At 44.9% G+C, this 16,620-nt stretch overlaps 2 protein-coding genes across 2 annotated transcripts in view; both read left to right on the top strand.

Moving 5' to 3' along the window:
• Positions 1–1,412: 1,412 nt before the first annotated feature.
• LOC118853399 (2'-5'-oligoadenylate synthase 3-like) lies at positions 1,413–7,928 on the top strand (the record flags this gene model as incomplete). The annotated part of the gene is made up of 6 exons (XM_036763497.1): positions 1,413–1,589; positions 3,189–3,471; positions 5,546–5,721; positions 6,190–6,443; positions 6,608–6,761; positions 7,860–7,928. Coding segments are annotated over exons 1-6 (1,113 nt in total), but the record flags the coding sequence as incomplete, so codon positions are not given.
• A 53-nt stretch (positions 7,929–7,981) lies between these two features.
• Positions 7,982–16,620, top strand: part of LOC118853324 — a 65,506-nt gene continuing 56,867 nt past the window's right edge. Inside the window, 6 exon segments of the mRNA XM_036763370.1 lie at positions 7,982–8,243; positions 9,671–9,953; positions 11,909–12,084; positions 14,220–14,470; positions 14,953–15,097; positions 15,685–15,858. Coding sequence (XP_036619265.1) covers positions 8,067–8,243; positions 9,671–9,953; positions 11,909–12,084; positions 14,220–14,470; positions 14,953–15,097; positions 15,685–15,858 — 1,206 coding nt within the window. The 5' untranslated portion in view covers positions 7,982–8,066.

The following is a 16,620-nucleotide window of genomic DNA, read 5'->3' as shown; positions in this document are numbered from 1 at the left end:
AAGTACAAAGTGAAGGGACTGAATAATTAATATTAATGGAAATAATTGAGTTCCTTTTCAGTCATGTCCAACTCTTGCTTGACCCCTTGTGGGGTTTTCTTGAGAAGGGATACTGGAGGGGTTTGCCATTTCCTTCTCCAGCTCCTTTTACAGATGAGGAAACCGAGACAAACAGGGTTAAATGACTTGCCCAAGGTCAAACAACTAGGAATTGTCTGAGACCAGATTTGAACTCAGGAAGATGAGTCTTCCTGACTCCAGGCCCAGCATTCTGCACTGTAAACCTACCTGTTCTGTAGTAATTATAATAATAATACAATGCTTTAAGGTTTGCAAAGCATTGTTGCATATGTTATCTCATTTGATGCTCCTAACAACCCTGGGAGGCAGGTGCTTTTATAATTCCTATTTTACAGATGAGGAAACTGAGGCAGATGGAAGTTAAGTGACTTACCCACAGTCACACAATGAATAAGGATCTGAGGCAAGATTTATACCCCTGGTCTCTCTTGACTTCAAGCCCCATGATCTTTCCACTGTACCAGATTGGTCAGACAAAAATGCAAAACCAAGATAACAATGTACGTGATAACTACTATAATGACATAAATAAAAACAACCCTCATAGGCAGCCAGCTTCTGACTGATTACAATGATCAGTCCTGGTTCCAAAGAACAGGGGATCAAATCTACCCTCCTCCACAACCATGAGAGGAGGATTATGGGTGTCCTGTCAAGATTCAGTCCCTTTGTCGGCTGGTTTGACTTCGCTTTTCTCTAAGGACTCAGAGATGGAGTGGGATACATGAACCTGTGACATCTCTAGGTTTGGGGGCAGGGATGGGCAGAGTGTGGGGGCAGAATTTGAGAGCAGGAAGGGTTAGGGTTTCACCCAGAGGGAAAGAAGAGTAGGGCAGTGGGAAGCTGAGGAAAGGTCCAGGTGGAAAGGGAAATCGAAAGTAAAGGAGATGGGAAAAATGTAGAATGAAAGAAAAGGGGAAGAAACAGCAATTTCCTGCATGCCATAGGTTTGGAGCTGCCCGGGAAGGGGAGAGCCGCTGCAAGGGAGGTGAGGTTGGTTTCAGTCACCCCTCTCTGAGGCAGTCTCGTTGGGGACACTGTCCTCCCCTCCTTTGCCATCTCTTCCTTCCCTCCACCCCCGCCTCTCCCTCTGGGTTCCAATTTCTGAGTTCTTTCTGACTGCAAGACTTGCCCTTTAGAGGAAACGAAACTAGCGTAGAGGGCTGGCAATCCTTCCTCCCCCATGAGCCAATGAGATTTGAGGCTGCCTTTGGCACTCAGCCACCCATGGAGAACGGAACTGAAGCAGAGTATTAGCCGGGCTATGATCTGAGTGAGGGACAGCTTCCTCTTAAAGCCATCTGGGAACCCTACCTGCTGTAATTGGAGCCATGGGTCTGTACCAGACGCCCGTCAGGGCCCTGGACAAGTTTGTCCAGGATAATCTCACACCACAGAAAGGCTTCCTGGATCAGGTGAGCCAAGCAGTGAACACCATTTGCAAGGTGTTGCGGGAGAAGTGTTTCCAGAATTCCACTTCCAGGGTCCGGGTGATGAAAGTCATTAAGGTGAGTGAGGCTGGAGTTCCTCCCTCCAGGAAGATGACAGGTGGGGGACCTGGGACAAGAGGGCAATATCTGGAAGACCTTTGGAAACTGGGAGCCTCAGACCCATAGGAATAATCCATCAATAGACAAACACTTCTTAAGCACCTACTATGTGCCAGGCACTGTGGTAGGCGCTAAGGATATCTATTGAAGAAAACGTCAAAATACAAAAATATTTCAAAAGTAAACACGTAGTGATTTGAGGGTGTAGGGAGGTGGGGATAGCACTACCCCTGGGGAGAGGTCAGGGAAGGCTTCCAGGAGGAGGTGGCGTTGGATCTTAGCACAGTGCCTGGCACATAGTAGGGGCTTAATAAATGTTTGTTAAATTGAATTGAAAAAAAGAAATCTAAGTATTCTAAGGGACAGCTTTCCAGGAATGTGGGATAGGCAGTACAAAATTGAGAGAAAACAAATAATCTGGTGTGGACACAGAAAAGAGTCATTTACATTAAATCTGGAAAGGCAGTGAGGAGCCAGGCTGGAAAGGGCTTTAAATGCCCAAGAGAATTTGTAATAGATCTAGAGGCAATAGGGACTCACTGAACACTCTGGAGCTGGGGAATGACAGGTCAGACCTGTACACTTTGGCAGCTGTGTGGAGAATGGATTGGAGCAGGGAGAGTCTTGAGGCAGAGAGAGAGAGACCAGTTGGAAGGTTATTGCAACAGTCCAGGTAAGAGGTGATGGGGATCTGACCTAGGGCAGTAACATTGTGAGTGTAGGGGGGAATACAGGTAGGGAAAACGTCACAAAGGTAGAACTGGTAAGATTGGATTCAAGTTGGTAGAAGGGAATGAAAGACACAATCCTTTCCATGGGATGGCAGAAAGAGCTCTGAGCTGGGTTCTGGACAGAGATGTGATGCACAGAATGTTTGAGCTAGGAGGGTGCTTAGAGATCATTTAGGCCAACCCTTCATATAATTAACTGGGAAACTGACATGCAAGGGAGCTGATCCAAGGCCCCACCAGTGCATAGTGGCAAGGCAAAGGATTAGAACCTACAGTCTCTGAGCAAATCACTTCCCCAATCTGGGACTCAGTTTCCCCATTTGTAAAACAGGGATGATGATGCCTGCCTACCTCAAAAGGGCTGAAGCCAGAACCATCTTGAAAATAACCTGTTACTGCACAGATGTAAGAGCCAGGCAATATGGCACCCAGGGTACCACTGCAACGTGGCACTGAGTTCTGAAACTTAATATTTGTGTAAGGAATAGAAGAGTCACTGCTCTTCTCTGACATTCAGTTTCTTCTTCTATATGCTAAGAGAGGTTGGGCTAGATCAATAGAATTATAGATTTAGAACAGAAAGGGGCCTGAGAGGTCATCTAGGCCAACTCTCTCACATTAAAGAAAGGGAAACTGAGGCTAGAACAAGGAAGCAGATTGCCTAAAGTCACACAGATAGGTGAGTCAAAGGAGATTTGAACCCAGATCCAATATCTCCAAATCTAGGACTTTGCCCACTGTACCACACTGCCTCTCAAGAATCCCTTGCAACTCTATATAGATCCAAGATCCCATCACATCAGGGCTGCTCTTGTCTCCTTCCCAGGGTGGCTCCTACGGCTGGGGAACGGCCCTGAGAGGTGGCTCTGATGCTGACCTCGTCGTGTTCCTCAGCTGCTTCAAGGCCTATGCTGACCAAGGTGCCTGGCAGCCTGACAGTTTCGCTGAGATCCGGGCACAGCTGGAAGCCTGCTGGCAGACACACCCCCAGAGCTTGAGCCTCCACTTCTCTGCTCAGGAGGATCCTCGAGCCTTGAGATTCAGGCTGGAGTCAGCCACACTCCACAGCTGGATGGACGTCTCTCTGAGGCCTGCCTTCGATGCCCTAGGTGAGAGTGAGCCTAACCCTGGAAGAGTGGCGAGATCCACTTGGAGATTCCTTAGAGAGGAGACTGGTAAACCTTCTACTTCCTCTTCCATGACCTGGACCCTCATTAACTGATGTCATGTATAATGGGTAGCTAGAATTGATATATCTCATTAGTTTACAAAGTGCTTTATACACTCATTTGAAACTCACAACAACCCTGGGAGATGGGCTCCATTAATACCCCCATTTTACAGATGAGGATCCTGAGGCACAGAGATTAAGGGATTTGCCCAAGGTCACACAGCTCATAAATCACTGAGGCAGGATTAGAATTCAGATCTTCCTGACTCTGTGATCCACTCTCTATCCATTGCACCACCTAACTGCATAATGACACCCCTCAGATAAATCCCCTCCCCAGCTCTATCGTGTGAAACAGTGGAAAGGTTTCCAGGAGAAAAGGATTCTCATCCCATTGTAATACCTGCTCTGGACTAGTCCCCTAACTTGCACCCAAAAGTTGGGTCCCCAGAGGGTGACTGTTACTCTTGAATTCTAGGGATAACCCTATCGATAGCTACTCCTTCTACTGAATTCTATTTTTACTAAAGATGGGATATGAAGAAAGCTTGGTACAAAATGTTGGCCCCCACCACTACCTGCAACACCAGGGCTATACACTCCCACAAGTACACACAGTGTCTTACAGGAGAAGGGTCATAAGGCTTCTGTTTGGCACATATGGCAAAGGTAATTCATTATTTCTGGTCCTGAAGTACCTGGAAGACCCTTCTCTCTTTGTAGGGGCCTCACAAAGTTCTGCTTGGGCACATCACCTCTACAGGCTGGGCCACTTAGCTGGACTTTCACATCCTAAGTCTATCTCTGACTTCTTCCCTGCAACAAGGATATAATGTTAATTGGATATGAAGATCTTCCCCACACATTAATAGGCCTCACATGGAGCCCATTGGGGGAGGGACTTGCCTAAGGAGGAGCTTGCTTAGGGGAGGCTTGCTTGTAGGAAGGCTTTCACACCTTTTGCTAATTTCTAGTTAGGCACTGAGTCTCCAGGGTTGTGACACCTTCTGGCTCTGAGAAGTGTATATATACTCTGAATTGATATTTTGCTTTGGAGGTTTGCTTATGAGAAGGACCTTGCAATTCCCTGGTCAAGACTCTGAGTAGCTATACGTTCAGACCCCCACTGCTCAGAAGTAAAGTCTTTCTCAATCCAGTGGTGTATATAAAATATATAGCAATATTGCTTTGGTTCAAGCAGTTAAGAGCCTTGTCTGTTGGTCTTTATGCTAATTTCTGTGCTTGTATTTTCTCTGACATTCAGGGTGCTGACACTTCCCCTGGACTAGTGAATGTCATTAAAAGTAGGATTGTTAACCCCTTTTTGAGCAGCCTTTCCTAGAAAAGCAGATCAAAGAACCTGTGCTAGCAGCCATCCTGGCTATGCTAGGGTGCTTGCTATTAAGAAGGGTCATATTCCTTAAAGCTGCTTCCACACTCGTATCTAGCCAGGTTTTTCCAGGTCTCTGTATTTTCTCCAGCTGGGCTATTCACTGTTGTTCATCCTTCCTTCTCAAAGAGGACCACTGACATCAGGAGGGTGATGTCTTGACTTGCAAGTGAAGCGAATTTAAGTGAAGCAGGTCTGTGCAAAGTCACTAGCCTCACTCTCGTAGGTATAGACAGAGGTATGGGGCAGATTCCCTTGCACGATCACAAGATGCTTCCTGTGTGATGTCACAGCTTACTTTCATCCATCCAGTGCTCAAGCCTCCAGAGTCCTCTCAAGCTGATTAAGAAAGTTATTTGGAAACTTCTGTGATTCCATCAATAATGAAGGGAAAGGGCTGGACCTCAGTATCCTCATCTGTAAAGTGAGAGCCTAGGAGACAATTCCCAAGCTTTAAGGTTCTAGATTTCTAGTGAGCCTTCTTTGAAGTGAAGGGCTTCCTACAGGCCATCCTTGCTGTATGGACAGAACCCATTGTGACCAGGACCCATGTGTTCTCGGTTGTATGCCTGGCACTGGGCAGGACACGAGATCAAGCAACATTGGTTTCGTTTCCTTGCAGGACAGCTCAGCTCTGACTCCAAGCCCAGCCCCCAGGTTTATGCAGACCTTATTAGCTGTGGCTCCCCAGCTGGCACATACACTGCCTGTTTCACCGAGCTCAGAAGGAACTTCATCAACATTCGCCCCTGCAAGCTGAAGCATTTGATTCTCTTAGTGAAGCACTGGTACCATCTGGTGTGTAAGACTCCTCCCCCTCCTTTCACCTATTGTGCCTTCCTGTATGGTCGCTGCCACCCTTGGAAGCCCTGTCTATACTGGGCACCTTCTAAAGGCAGATCTCTCATCTAACTAGGATGCTAGCACCCCTGGGGGATGAGTTGATGACATTTGCTTTCTGTGGTCCCAGACACTGTTAGCCTACCTACCCCCCAAATCCTCACCCTATCTCTGTCCATTACCTTGTCTCTAACCCAGACCCTACAACGTCCCTGTCCTTCACCTAACCCTAATGCTAACCTCTACTGGTCTCTCAACCTGACTTTATCACAATATAGCTCCTGCCCTGGAGGGGTCCATCACCTACTTAAGGGGGCAGGTCTTAAGATGTTTGAAAAGATAACTGACCATATGGGCACTACAGACTAAGGACCACCTAGTTCCTGATAAGGAATCCCAAGTTTCCTCTTGATTTTGGTCATTCAGGTCACAGAGGCTCATCAAGACAAGCTTCAATCAGCAAAGGTATCTCTGCCCCCAGTCTATGCCCTGGAGCTCCTAACAGTCTATGCCTGGGAAAAGGGATGTGGGAAAGAGAAGTTCAGCATTGCTGAAGGTTTCCGAACTGTGCTGGGGCTAATCCAGAAATACCAGGAACTCTGTATCTATTGGGAGGTCAACTACAGCTTTGAGGATGAAGCCACTGGGGCTTTCCTACGAAACCAGCTCAAGAAACCCAGGTACCCACCATGCTCAGTCTCCGATGTGAAGTGATGGGGTGGGATTTGAAGTCCTCTGAAGCCCCTTTCAGCTTTAAATCTAAGATTCTCCTCTGGCTTGGGGTCTTCAATGGTGAAGTCCTCTTTCTCATGCTAATGACCCCCTCTATCTACCGGGAATTTAGGCCTGTGATCTTGGACCCTGCTGATCCCACTTGGGATGTGGGACATAGGGATGGCCAGTACTGGGACCTGCTGGCCCAGGAAGTTGAATCCAGCTTGTCTTGTCCCTGCTTTGTACGAGGAGACGGCTCCCCTGTGCAGCCCTGGGATGGTCTGGTGAGTTCACAAGTGTGAGAGAGCCACTTTGAGCTAGAGAGATAGCCTCCAGCCACAATAATTCCTTATTTTCATTTGTTCAATTAGAATTTATTAAGTATCTATTATGTTAGCTGCTGAGAATTCAAAAATAAAAAACCAAAAAAGCCTGTCTCCAAGGCGGTAAAATCCAACTGCCTTGGGAAAAACAACATGTACGTAGTCAAGAAAAGACAAAGTATAGACAAGGTCATTTTGAGGAGGATGCTAGCATCTGTGTAGAAGAGGAAAGTGGCCCTTGACCTGAGCAGCAAAGGAAGTGAGGGAAGCCAAGAAAAGGTAGAGCATGTGTTTCCGTTGGCCTGAGAGATGCCCTGTGTAAAGGCTGAGGTGGGAAATGGAATACCTGCACAATAAAGAACATGGGAAGGGGCTTGCCTCACTCCCCGAGGACCAGGCCAAAGACTCCCCTCCCATATCCCTGGGGGATGAGCCCAAGTCATTCTCACCCAGGTTTATAGATTTCTAGAACATCCAAAACAGAGAGAGCCTTGGGTTTCTTTTAATTCAAACTCCTCGTTTTCTGTATGAGAAAATGAAGCCAAGAGGGTAAGGGATTTGTCCAAAGTCACACAGTGACTTTGTAAAGCCAGGATTCAGACCCAGGCCTCTTGATTCCTAGTCTGTGTGGAGACACAGTTCACTCCAAGGTCTGGTTCTATGCAAAGTACTCTTTTGAAAACTGGGTTTCAATCAGTGTGAATGAAAGAGAGGGCATCCAAAGGGTTGTGTGGATCATGGAGGTAAGAGAGGAGATTGGTGAGTGCCCTGCTTTGGCGAGAGAGAAGAACAGAATGAGATGAGTCTGCAAGCATCAATTAAATTAGATTGGAAAAGGTTTGAATGCCAGGCAAGGGAACTTGGACCGTATTTCTAGGCAATTGAGAGCCATTGGAAAATGGGAAAAGGATGTGAGTAGCTCAGGTGTTTAGGAAGGGTACTCTAGCAGCCTGTACAAGGAAAACTGAGAATAGCGTGGAGCAGGTGGCAGAGATGTATGTGAAGGGTGTGCAAAGACAAGAAAATCTGAAAAAGAAAACTTTCTTTGTGGATTTTTAGGGTCTCCTGGCTCCAGGAACAGAAATTAAAGTAGAAGATGGAAAAATAAATAATAATAAAGTGGAGAAGGAAAGGGGGATGCCAAGGAGTAATGACAACTGTGAAAACACTATCCCTAAATGTCCAGGATCCTCAAACAGAGGGTCGTCCAAGGGGAAGCCTGGCCCTGGCAGAAGTACTGAAGATGCCTATCCTGACAGAACAGACATGGCTCTCTACCACATCCCAGCCAAAGATCTAGATAAGTTCATTCAGGACATTCTCCAACCGGACTCAGGTTTCCAGGACCAGATGAGCAAAGTCACAGAAACTATCTTCAGGTGCCTACGGGAAAAGTGCTTCCGAACATCTTCTCCCACCATCCGGGTGCTAAGGGTGAGCAAGGTGAGAAGGGGCCGGGAGGCGGGGAGCAGGTCTGCAGTCTAAGGGGCCCAGAGAAATGGCATTTAGGAGGTATATAGCTCACAAAGGTCTGATCCAGGCTGTCCCTACTGGGGTTCAGGGCCCAGAACTGATCCCTCCAGGTGCCCCTTTCCTGCTAATCATTCAAATATTTGCATGGAGATGAAAGCCATTTAGGAGGCCCATCCAAGTTGAGTTGGCAGGGAAGGATGTGGAGGGAGAAGTAAGAAGTGCCTGTCCTATCTACTTTGAGGGGAGACCTTTACAAGCCATTCTCTCTCTCTCTCTCTCTCTCTCTCTCCTCTCTTTCTCTCTCTGTCTCTCCATAGATAGATAGATATAGATAGGTATAGATATAGAGAGATGTATCTATCTATAGATATATATATATACATATATATGTATATGTGTATATATATATACATATATATGTATATGTGTGTATATATATATGTGTATATATATATATATATATATATATAGAGAGAGAGAGAGAGAGAGAGAGAGAGAGAGAGAGAGGAGAGAGAAAAGCGCATGAAATAGGGCAACTAGGTGGTATCATAGTGGATAGAGCCCTAGGTCTGAAATCAAGAAGATTCATCTTTCTGAATTCAAATCCTCAGATACTTACTAGCTGTGTGACCCTGGGCCTCATTTGCCTCAGTAAAATGAACTGGAGAAGGAAATGGCAAACCACTCTACTATATCTACCAAGAAAATCCCAAATGGGGTCACAGAGAGTCAGACATGACTAAAAGGTTAATTCATTAACAAAATGTGTTCTTATATGTGATTCTGTTCTCATAGAGCCAAGCAGGCAACAGCTTTTTGACACTTTGAGTCACTGGCAACCAGTTCTGATCTCTTTCTTAGACTGGCCCTCTGATTTCATGAATATAGGGAGCCCCTGGGGAGGAAACTTCCTCCTGCAATTCCTAGCCTTAGAAGACCAGTTTAGAAGATTCAGTGTTCTCACTGAGAAATTAGGTAACTTGTTCAGGGCGAGAGGGCCAGAAAGTGTCAGGGGTGAGACTTGAATCCTGGTCTTTCTCATTCTGAGGCCAACACTTTAGTTGCTTCCCTGCTCCAGAGATCACTCCAAACTGTCATATTTAAGGGATGGCCCTGGATCTAGCATTGCACCAGACTTGGACCCAAATGTCCTGGAGGACTAAGGGAGGGGAATAGATGAACCTGCACCCAAAGAAACTTGACAATAGTAATTGTCTATGCAGTACCACCTCTCTAGGGCAAATCATTCAGAATTTCAGAGCTCAAAAAACCAAATGGCCAGCTGTTTAATGGATTCTTTTCCTTTGCTAATTGGACTTGGGGGCTGTCTAGGTCATGGTCTACCTCAGGGCCCCAGGCTTGGGGTAATCGAAGGGCTGCTCTTGTCTCCTCCTCAGGGTGGCTCCTACGGCCGGGGCACGGCCCTGAGAGGCGGCTCTGACGCCGACCTCGTCGTGTTCCTCAGCTGCTTCAAGGCCTATGCTGACCAAGGTGCCTGGCAGCCTGACAGTTTCGCTGAGATCCGGGCACAGCTGGAAGCCTGCTGGCAGACACACCCCCAGAGCTTGAGCCTCCACTTCTCTGCTCAGGAGGATCCTCGAGCCTTGAGATTCAGGCTGGAGTCAGCCACACTCCACAGCTGGATGGACGTCTCTCTGAGGCCTGCCTTTGATGCCTTGGGTAAGTGCATTGGGACTATGAGGTGGCATTCTCTCCTGCAGTGAAGGGATCCAGATAGGATCCACAGGAAACTGTGGGATCTGAACTCTGGAACTCTCAATAAAGGTCTGCACCTCCCTTCCCTGCCCTTATACAAGGACCTTTATTTCCTTCACTGCACTTATCAGAGGAGCTGCTACACTTTATCAGGCAAGCCTGGCAATTCACATCATGCCCTGCGGCCATAGAACACAAATACTCATCAGAGAATAAGAGCAGTGAATAGTTCCACAGCCCTTTAAATTGTCAAATCACTTTACATGTTATCTCATTTGATCATAGAATATAAAGGCTAAGAGAGGCTTTAGAAAGAATGCCAAATGTCAGGGCTGGGAGGGGCCTTAGAACAGGGGATGTCAGAGCTGTGAGGGGCCTTAGAACAGAGGATGTCAGAGAAGGGAGGGGCCTTAGAACAGGGGATGTCAGGGCTGGGAGGGGCCTTAAAACAAGAAATGTCAGAGTTAGGAAGGGCCTTAGAACAGGGGATGTCAGAGCTGGGAGGGACCTCAGAACAGGGAATATTAGAGCTGTGAGGGACTTTAGAACAGGGGATGTCAGGGGTGGGAGGGACCTTAGAACAGGGGATGTCAGAGCAGGGAGGGGCTTTAGAACAGGGAATGTCAGAGCTGGGAGGGGCCTTAGAACAGGGATTGTCAGAGCAGGGAGAGGCCTTAGAACAGGGGATATCAGGGCTGGGAGGGGCCTTAGAACAGGGAATATTAGAGCTGTGAGGGACTTTAGAACAGGGGATGTCAGGGGTGGGAGGGACCTTAGAACACAGGATGTCAGGGCTTTGCTGTTCAGTTGTGTCTGACTCTTCATGACCCCTCCTCTTTGAAAGACATATAAACTGTGACCCCAGCCCCACTGGGGGTCTTTGGTCTAAGAAAGGAAAATAGGTAGTGCAGTGAATAGATTATAGGACTAGGAGTCAGGAAGGCATGAGTTTGAATCCCCCCATACTAGCTGGGTGACCCTGGACAAGTCACTTAAGACACTTAAACTGTGCCTCAGTTTCTTCATCTGTAAAATGGGGGTGAAAATACTAGCATCCACTTCCCAGGGTTGTCATGAGAATCAAATGAGTTGACACACATAAAGAGCTTCGCAAACCTTAAAGCACTATATAAATGCTAGCTCTTATTAGAATTAATAATGAATAAAATCAGCACTCCTATAATAGAGTAGAAGAGGATTATACAGGAAGCTCCAGATCTCTATTATGTGAAACTTGCTTTCCTTTTTTTTTTTCTTACAAGAACATAATTAGTGATCTTTATCTTATTAGATTCAGCCCAATGCTCATAGCCTTTCTAGATCCTTAGGGATCCTGAGCCCGTCATCCTGTGTATTAGCTCTCCCTCCCTGTTAGAAGACATCCACACATTTGATGAGCAGGCCATTTCTCCCTTTATTTAAGTCACTAATAAAAATTCCAGATCTAAAAAAATAAATAAATAAAAATTCCTGATCTTCTACCAGTCTGCAGTAGAATTAGGCTTGGGAATCACCAGGCTAGGCTGTGCTGCTTACCTTACATCAGAGAACAGAGACTCAGAATCTATTTGTCCATTGGTGGTTTGTGCGCCACTCTTTCCTTGGGCTATTGACAAGATGGTGCCATGGAAGAAACCCTAGATTTAGAGTCAGGCAGGTCACTTCTCATTTTTTGGTCCTGATCTATGAAAGGAAGGAATTCTAATGGATAATCTTTAAGGTCTAAATTTATGACCCTAACGGGGTTGCTCACACCTTCCCTATTGGACCTCTGATTTGGAATGGCAGAGGTGAACAAGACAATCCCTTGGCCCAGAGTGGGGAAAATGATTTCTCTGTGTCTTTGGGGTCTCCACCCTAGGAGAGAAAACCAGCTTAGTTTGTGGCAAAGAGGCAATATGTGTGTTGTTTCTTCACAGGGCCTCTCAACCCTGGCTCCAAACCTAGACCCCAGGTCTATGTAGACCTGATAAACAATGGCTCTCCAGCAGGCACCTACTCCGAGTGTTTTACTGAGCTCCAGAGAGATTTTGTCAACAGCCGCCCCTCTAAGCTAAAGAGTCTCATCCTTCTAGTGAAACACTGGTATCAACAGGTGAGACCTGGGACACATTAGCACTCATAAAACTGTTAGGATCAAATTCCCATCCCTGTTACAGATAATGCTTGTGGTCAGTTTTAGATACAGACTACTTATCATTTTAAGAAAAACACTGCTGATTCCTATGCTTTTTAGCATTTTTAAAATAAAAATATTTTGTCAAAATTTTTTGCATCTATCAAAATAATCATGATTTTTGTTGTTTTGTTATTAATATGGTCAATTATGCTTACAATTTGCCTAATATTGAACCATCCCTCCATTCCTGGGGAAAAAAAGCCAGCCTGGTCATAGTGTATGATCTTTGTGATATATTGCTATAATCTCCTTGCTGGCATTTTATTTTAAAATTTTGCATCAATATTCATTAGGGAAATTGGTCTAAGCTTTCCTTCTCTGTTTTGACTCTCCCTGTTTTAGCTATCAAGATCATATTTGTGTCATAGGAGAAATTTGGTAGTACTCCTTTACCTAATTTTTAAAGAGTTTATTTGGTATAGAAATTCATTGTTCTTTAAATGTTTTGTTGGATTTGCTTGTAAATCCATCTGATCCTAGGGTTTTTTCCTTAAAAAGTTCATTTATGGTTTATTCTAGTTCTTTTTCTAAAAATAGGGTTTTTTTAAGCATTCTATTTTCTATTATGTTAATCGATGCAATTTATGTTTTTGTAAATATTCATCTATTTTATTTAGATTGTCAGATTTATTGGCATACAGTTAGACAAAATAGCTCCTATTAATTGTTTTTATTTCATCTTTATTGGTTGTATATGTATATTTCTTCATTTTTAACACTGGTGATTTGGTTTTCTTCTTTCTTATTTTAATCAAATTAGTCAACGGTTTATTGTATTGCTGGGTTGTTGTTTTTTTAACAGCTCCTACTTTTATTTATTAGTTCAATAGATGTTTTTACTTTCAATTTTGCTCATCTCTCCTTTGATTTTTAGGACTTTTAACTTCTAACATGATAAGTACTTTTTTAATTTTTAGTTTGCAACACTCAGTTCCACAAGTCTCCCTTTCCTCCCCCCTCCCCCTCCATAACAATAATGTTGCTAGCAGTTACTGTGGTTATATAAGACCAATAACACCAGCACACAGAAGGGCTACGAACAAAAATTTTTTGATCTGCTTTTCTAAGGAAAGCAACTTTGAGGGGTTAACAATCTCGGTTTAATTAAACATACATATATCATTCACTTAGTTGGGGGGGGGGGGAAATCAGTTCCCTGAACTTCAGGGCAAACACAAACAGAAATTATATAAACAGGACAAATAACACAAGCCAGTCTATCCATAGCAATACATAGTTACCAGAGAAACACCAACATCTGGGTTATCAAAGCCAGGGCTGGGGGGAGGGGCTGTTTCAATGGCTTGCCCAGAGTCTTGTCACCAACACCCTTTCAACGATCGTACCCCCAAAAGTCAAACGCTAACCTTCCGGTACATATACACTTTTCAGGACCCTGAGGGCTGGGGCCAACTTAGCATTTAGGATGTGGGAAATCACTAACACCAGGGTGTGGGAAAGCTGTTCAATCTCTAGTACCACATGGTATACATTGTTTCCAATCAATGACTCCTCATTGCCTTGGAGCTGAGAAACACTTCAAAACAAAAAGATCCCACTCTACCTGCCCCGCTCAGACAAAGGCGAGACTCATTGCCTTAGCATCCTAAAAGAGAAGAACAGCAAAAAAAAATCCTGTCCTGATTACCATTACACCCCCCCAAGATCATATGTAATCTTCACATTAAATTTATTTACATAATAGTCCAGTTGTAACGAAGAATTATAACCAATAGAATAAATATGATAAGTACTGATAGATATAACCCACGTAAGTGGAAGCTTTTGGGGAATCTTTGATCATTTTTAAGTGCTTACAGGGTCCTGAGACCTGAATACCCACTAATATAAAACACCACTTTTGAACCTGTGAGGTAGTCCATCAGGTCTCATTCTCATTTGATCTGTGGGTTTTACTTACTTCTCCAACTAGAGTATAAGCTCCCAAAGAGCAGGAAGCTTGTGTTCTTTTCTGTTACCTGTAGTACCCGGGATGGGATGAGACACATAACAGTAATTGTGGATTCATGGAATGATTGTGTTTCAATTAGGTTACATCTCGGTACAAGGCAGGGCGACAGGATGATGAGTGTTTGCCTCCAGTCTATGCCCTGGAGCTCCTGACCATCTATGCTTGGGAGCAAGCAGGCAGAAAGGACAAATTCCACATGGCTGAAGGCTTTCTGACAATCCTGGGCCTAATCCGGGACCACCAGCAGCTCTGTATCTACTGGACGGCCAACTATGACTTTGAGGATAAGACCATCAGGAGTTGCCTACAAAAACAGCTGCAGAAGCCCAGGTGCCTACTTTCTGGGCCTTCCCACTTTGGAATCCCCTGGGATTAAAGGCGGTGAGCCCAGAGCTGGGCATTATAGTGAAGAAAGCAAGGTTGTTTGGAGGCAGTGGAGAACAGGTGTTAGCTGAAGAACCAATAATAACTACAGCTAGCATTTATAGAGCATTATATATATACATATATATATATGTATATATATATATGTATATATATATGTGTATATATAGGTATATATATGTGTATATATATATATATATATATATATATATATATATATATAGCATTTATAACCTTATTTTAAGGTTTGTAAAATGCTTTAAATAAGGTCTCTCTTTTGATTCCCACAGCAACTTTATCAAATAGGTGCTATTATCTCCATTCTATAGATAAGGAAATTGAGGCTGAAAGGTTAAAGGACTTGTCCTGGGTCACACAACTTTCCTCAGGCAAGATTTTAATTCAGGTTTTCCTGACCTCAACTATAGGCCCCTGATCCTGGACCCAGCAGACCCAACCTGGAATGTGGGCCAGGGGAGCTGGGAGAGGCTGGCCTGGGAAGCTGAAACCTCTGGGTATCATCCCTGCTTTGTGAATGGGGACAGGTCTCCAGTGCAACCGTGGGATGTGATGGTAAGAGGCAGGGCCTCTTTGAGGAATGCTCCCCTCTCAAGGGGAAGACGGTGCTCCCTGCTCCCCCAAACATTGGTATCCTGATGAGATCAGTTATGATGAAATGATTCTGCGGGGGCCGGGTAAGCCAAACATTCTTGTCGCCATTTTGCAGGTGAGAAAAATGAGTCTCAGAAGGGCCCAAGGTTTTGGACTGGGACCTAGGTCACTTAACTCCCAGGTCAACACTCAAGAAAGATGTAGTCTTTTATGGGTTTTTTGTTGGTAGTGGAATATCAACTGGTCTGCCAGGCTGTATTTGAACTTCAGTTATTTTTTGTTTATTTTTTTTCAATTAAGGGAATCCCTGCATCCACACCCCCACCCCAGGCCTAGACCAAAGTCCAGGCTGGCATGATATAGTTTGAAGAACCCTGACTCTGAAGTCAGAAGTCCTGGGTTCAAATCATATCTGTCTGATTTTGGGTGAATTCATTAACTTTTCTGGGCTTCAGTTTTCTCATCTGTCAAAATAAAGGGATCAGCTTCTGCAGTCCTTTCCAGATCTAAATCTACCATTCTGTGATCCTTGGTGTCTTTTTCTTCAGCCAACTCTACTTCAACAAACTCCATCCTGGGACCTGGACAACTTCATCAGTAAATTCCTCCAGCCCAATCGAGAATTCCTGGGTCAGGTGAGCAGAGCCGTGGACATCATCTGTTCATTTCTGAAAGAAAACTGCTTCCGGAATTCATCCACTAAGGTGCTCAAAGTAGTCAAGGTGAGCCACTTAAACTCACACATACAACAGGGCCCCCAAAGTAAGACTCAGGCACTCCCCGTAACCAGACGCTGTTAGAGTCAGAATTAGGGATAGAGTTGGCCCCAGTCAGCTCATCTGGGAGGTATAAGAGGAAGGGAGGGAAGAGAGGGAGCATTAATTAAGCACCTGCTGTGTTCCAGGCACTGAGCTTAGTAAGCACTTCACACATATTCTCTCATTCCATCTTCACAATAACCCTGGGAGATAGGTGCTAAAATTATCGCTATTTTATAGATGAAGGAACTGAGGCAGTCAGAGATGAAGTGTCTTCTAAGCAGAGTAGATAACTCCCTTGAGTGAGAAGGGATGAGCCAAAGATAAGAGTAGATCTGCCAGTTCTTCTAATTTACTGGGAGACTCCTAGAAATCTCCGAGTCCTCCCACTCCACCTTTGCCCTCCTCCACCCCATCCCTCTGGCCCCCAGCTCCCAGGTCAAGTTGTTTTTCTTTAGGGAACACCAAGGCACAGTGGTAAGTAAAGTTACCAAGTAGCCGTGCCTAGAAACTGAACCACCTTCAAGGTCCCAGAAGGGGGATAAAGTTCAGCTCTGATCCAGAGATGGACAACTCCCAAGATAGTGCCTGGGATCAGAACCAAGCACTGGGAGTAGAACCTTAAGGCATAGTGAAAAGAGTCTTGAGTTAAGAGTGCCTGGGTTCAAATCCTTCTTCCGGAATTTACTACCTATGAGCTTTGTTTGTACTTTACTTTTGATGGAA

Source organism: Trichosurus vulpecula, chromosome 1 (assembly GCF_011100635.1).
Source record: "Trichosurus vulpecula isolate mTriVul1 chromosome 1, mTriVul1.pri, whole genome shotgun sequence".
Classification (NCBI taxonomy): Eukaryota; Metazoa; Chordata; class Mammalia; order Diprotodontia; family Phalangeridae; genus Trichosurus; species Trichosurus vulpecula.
This window is presented reverse-complemented; position numbering and strand designations above follow the sequence as displayed.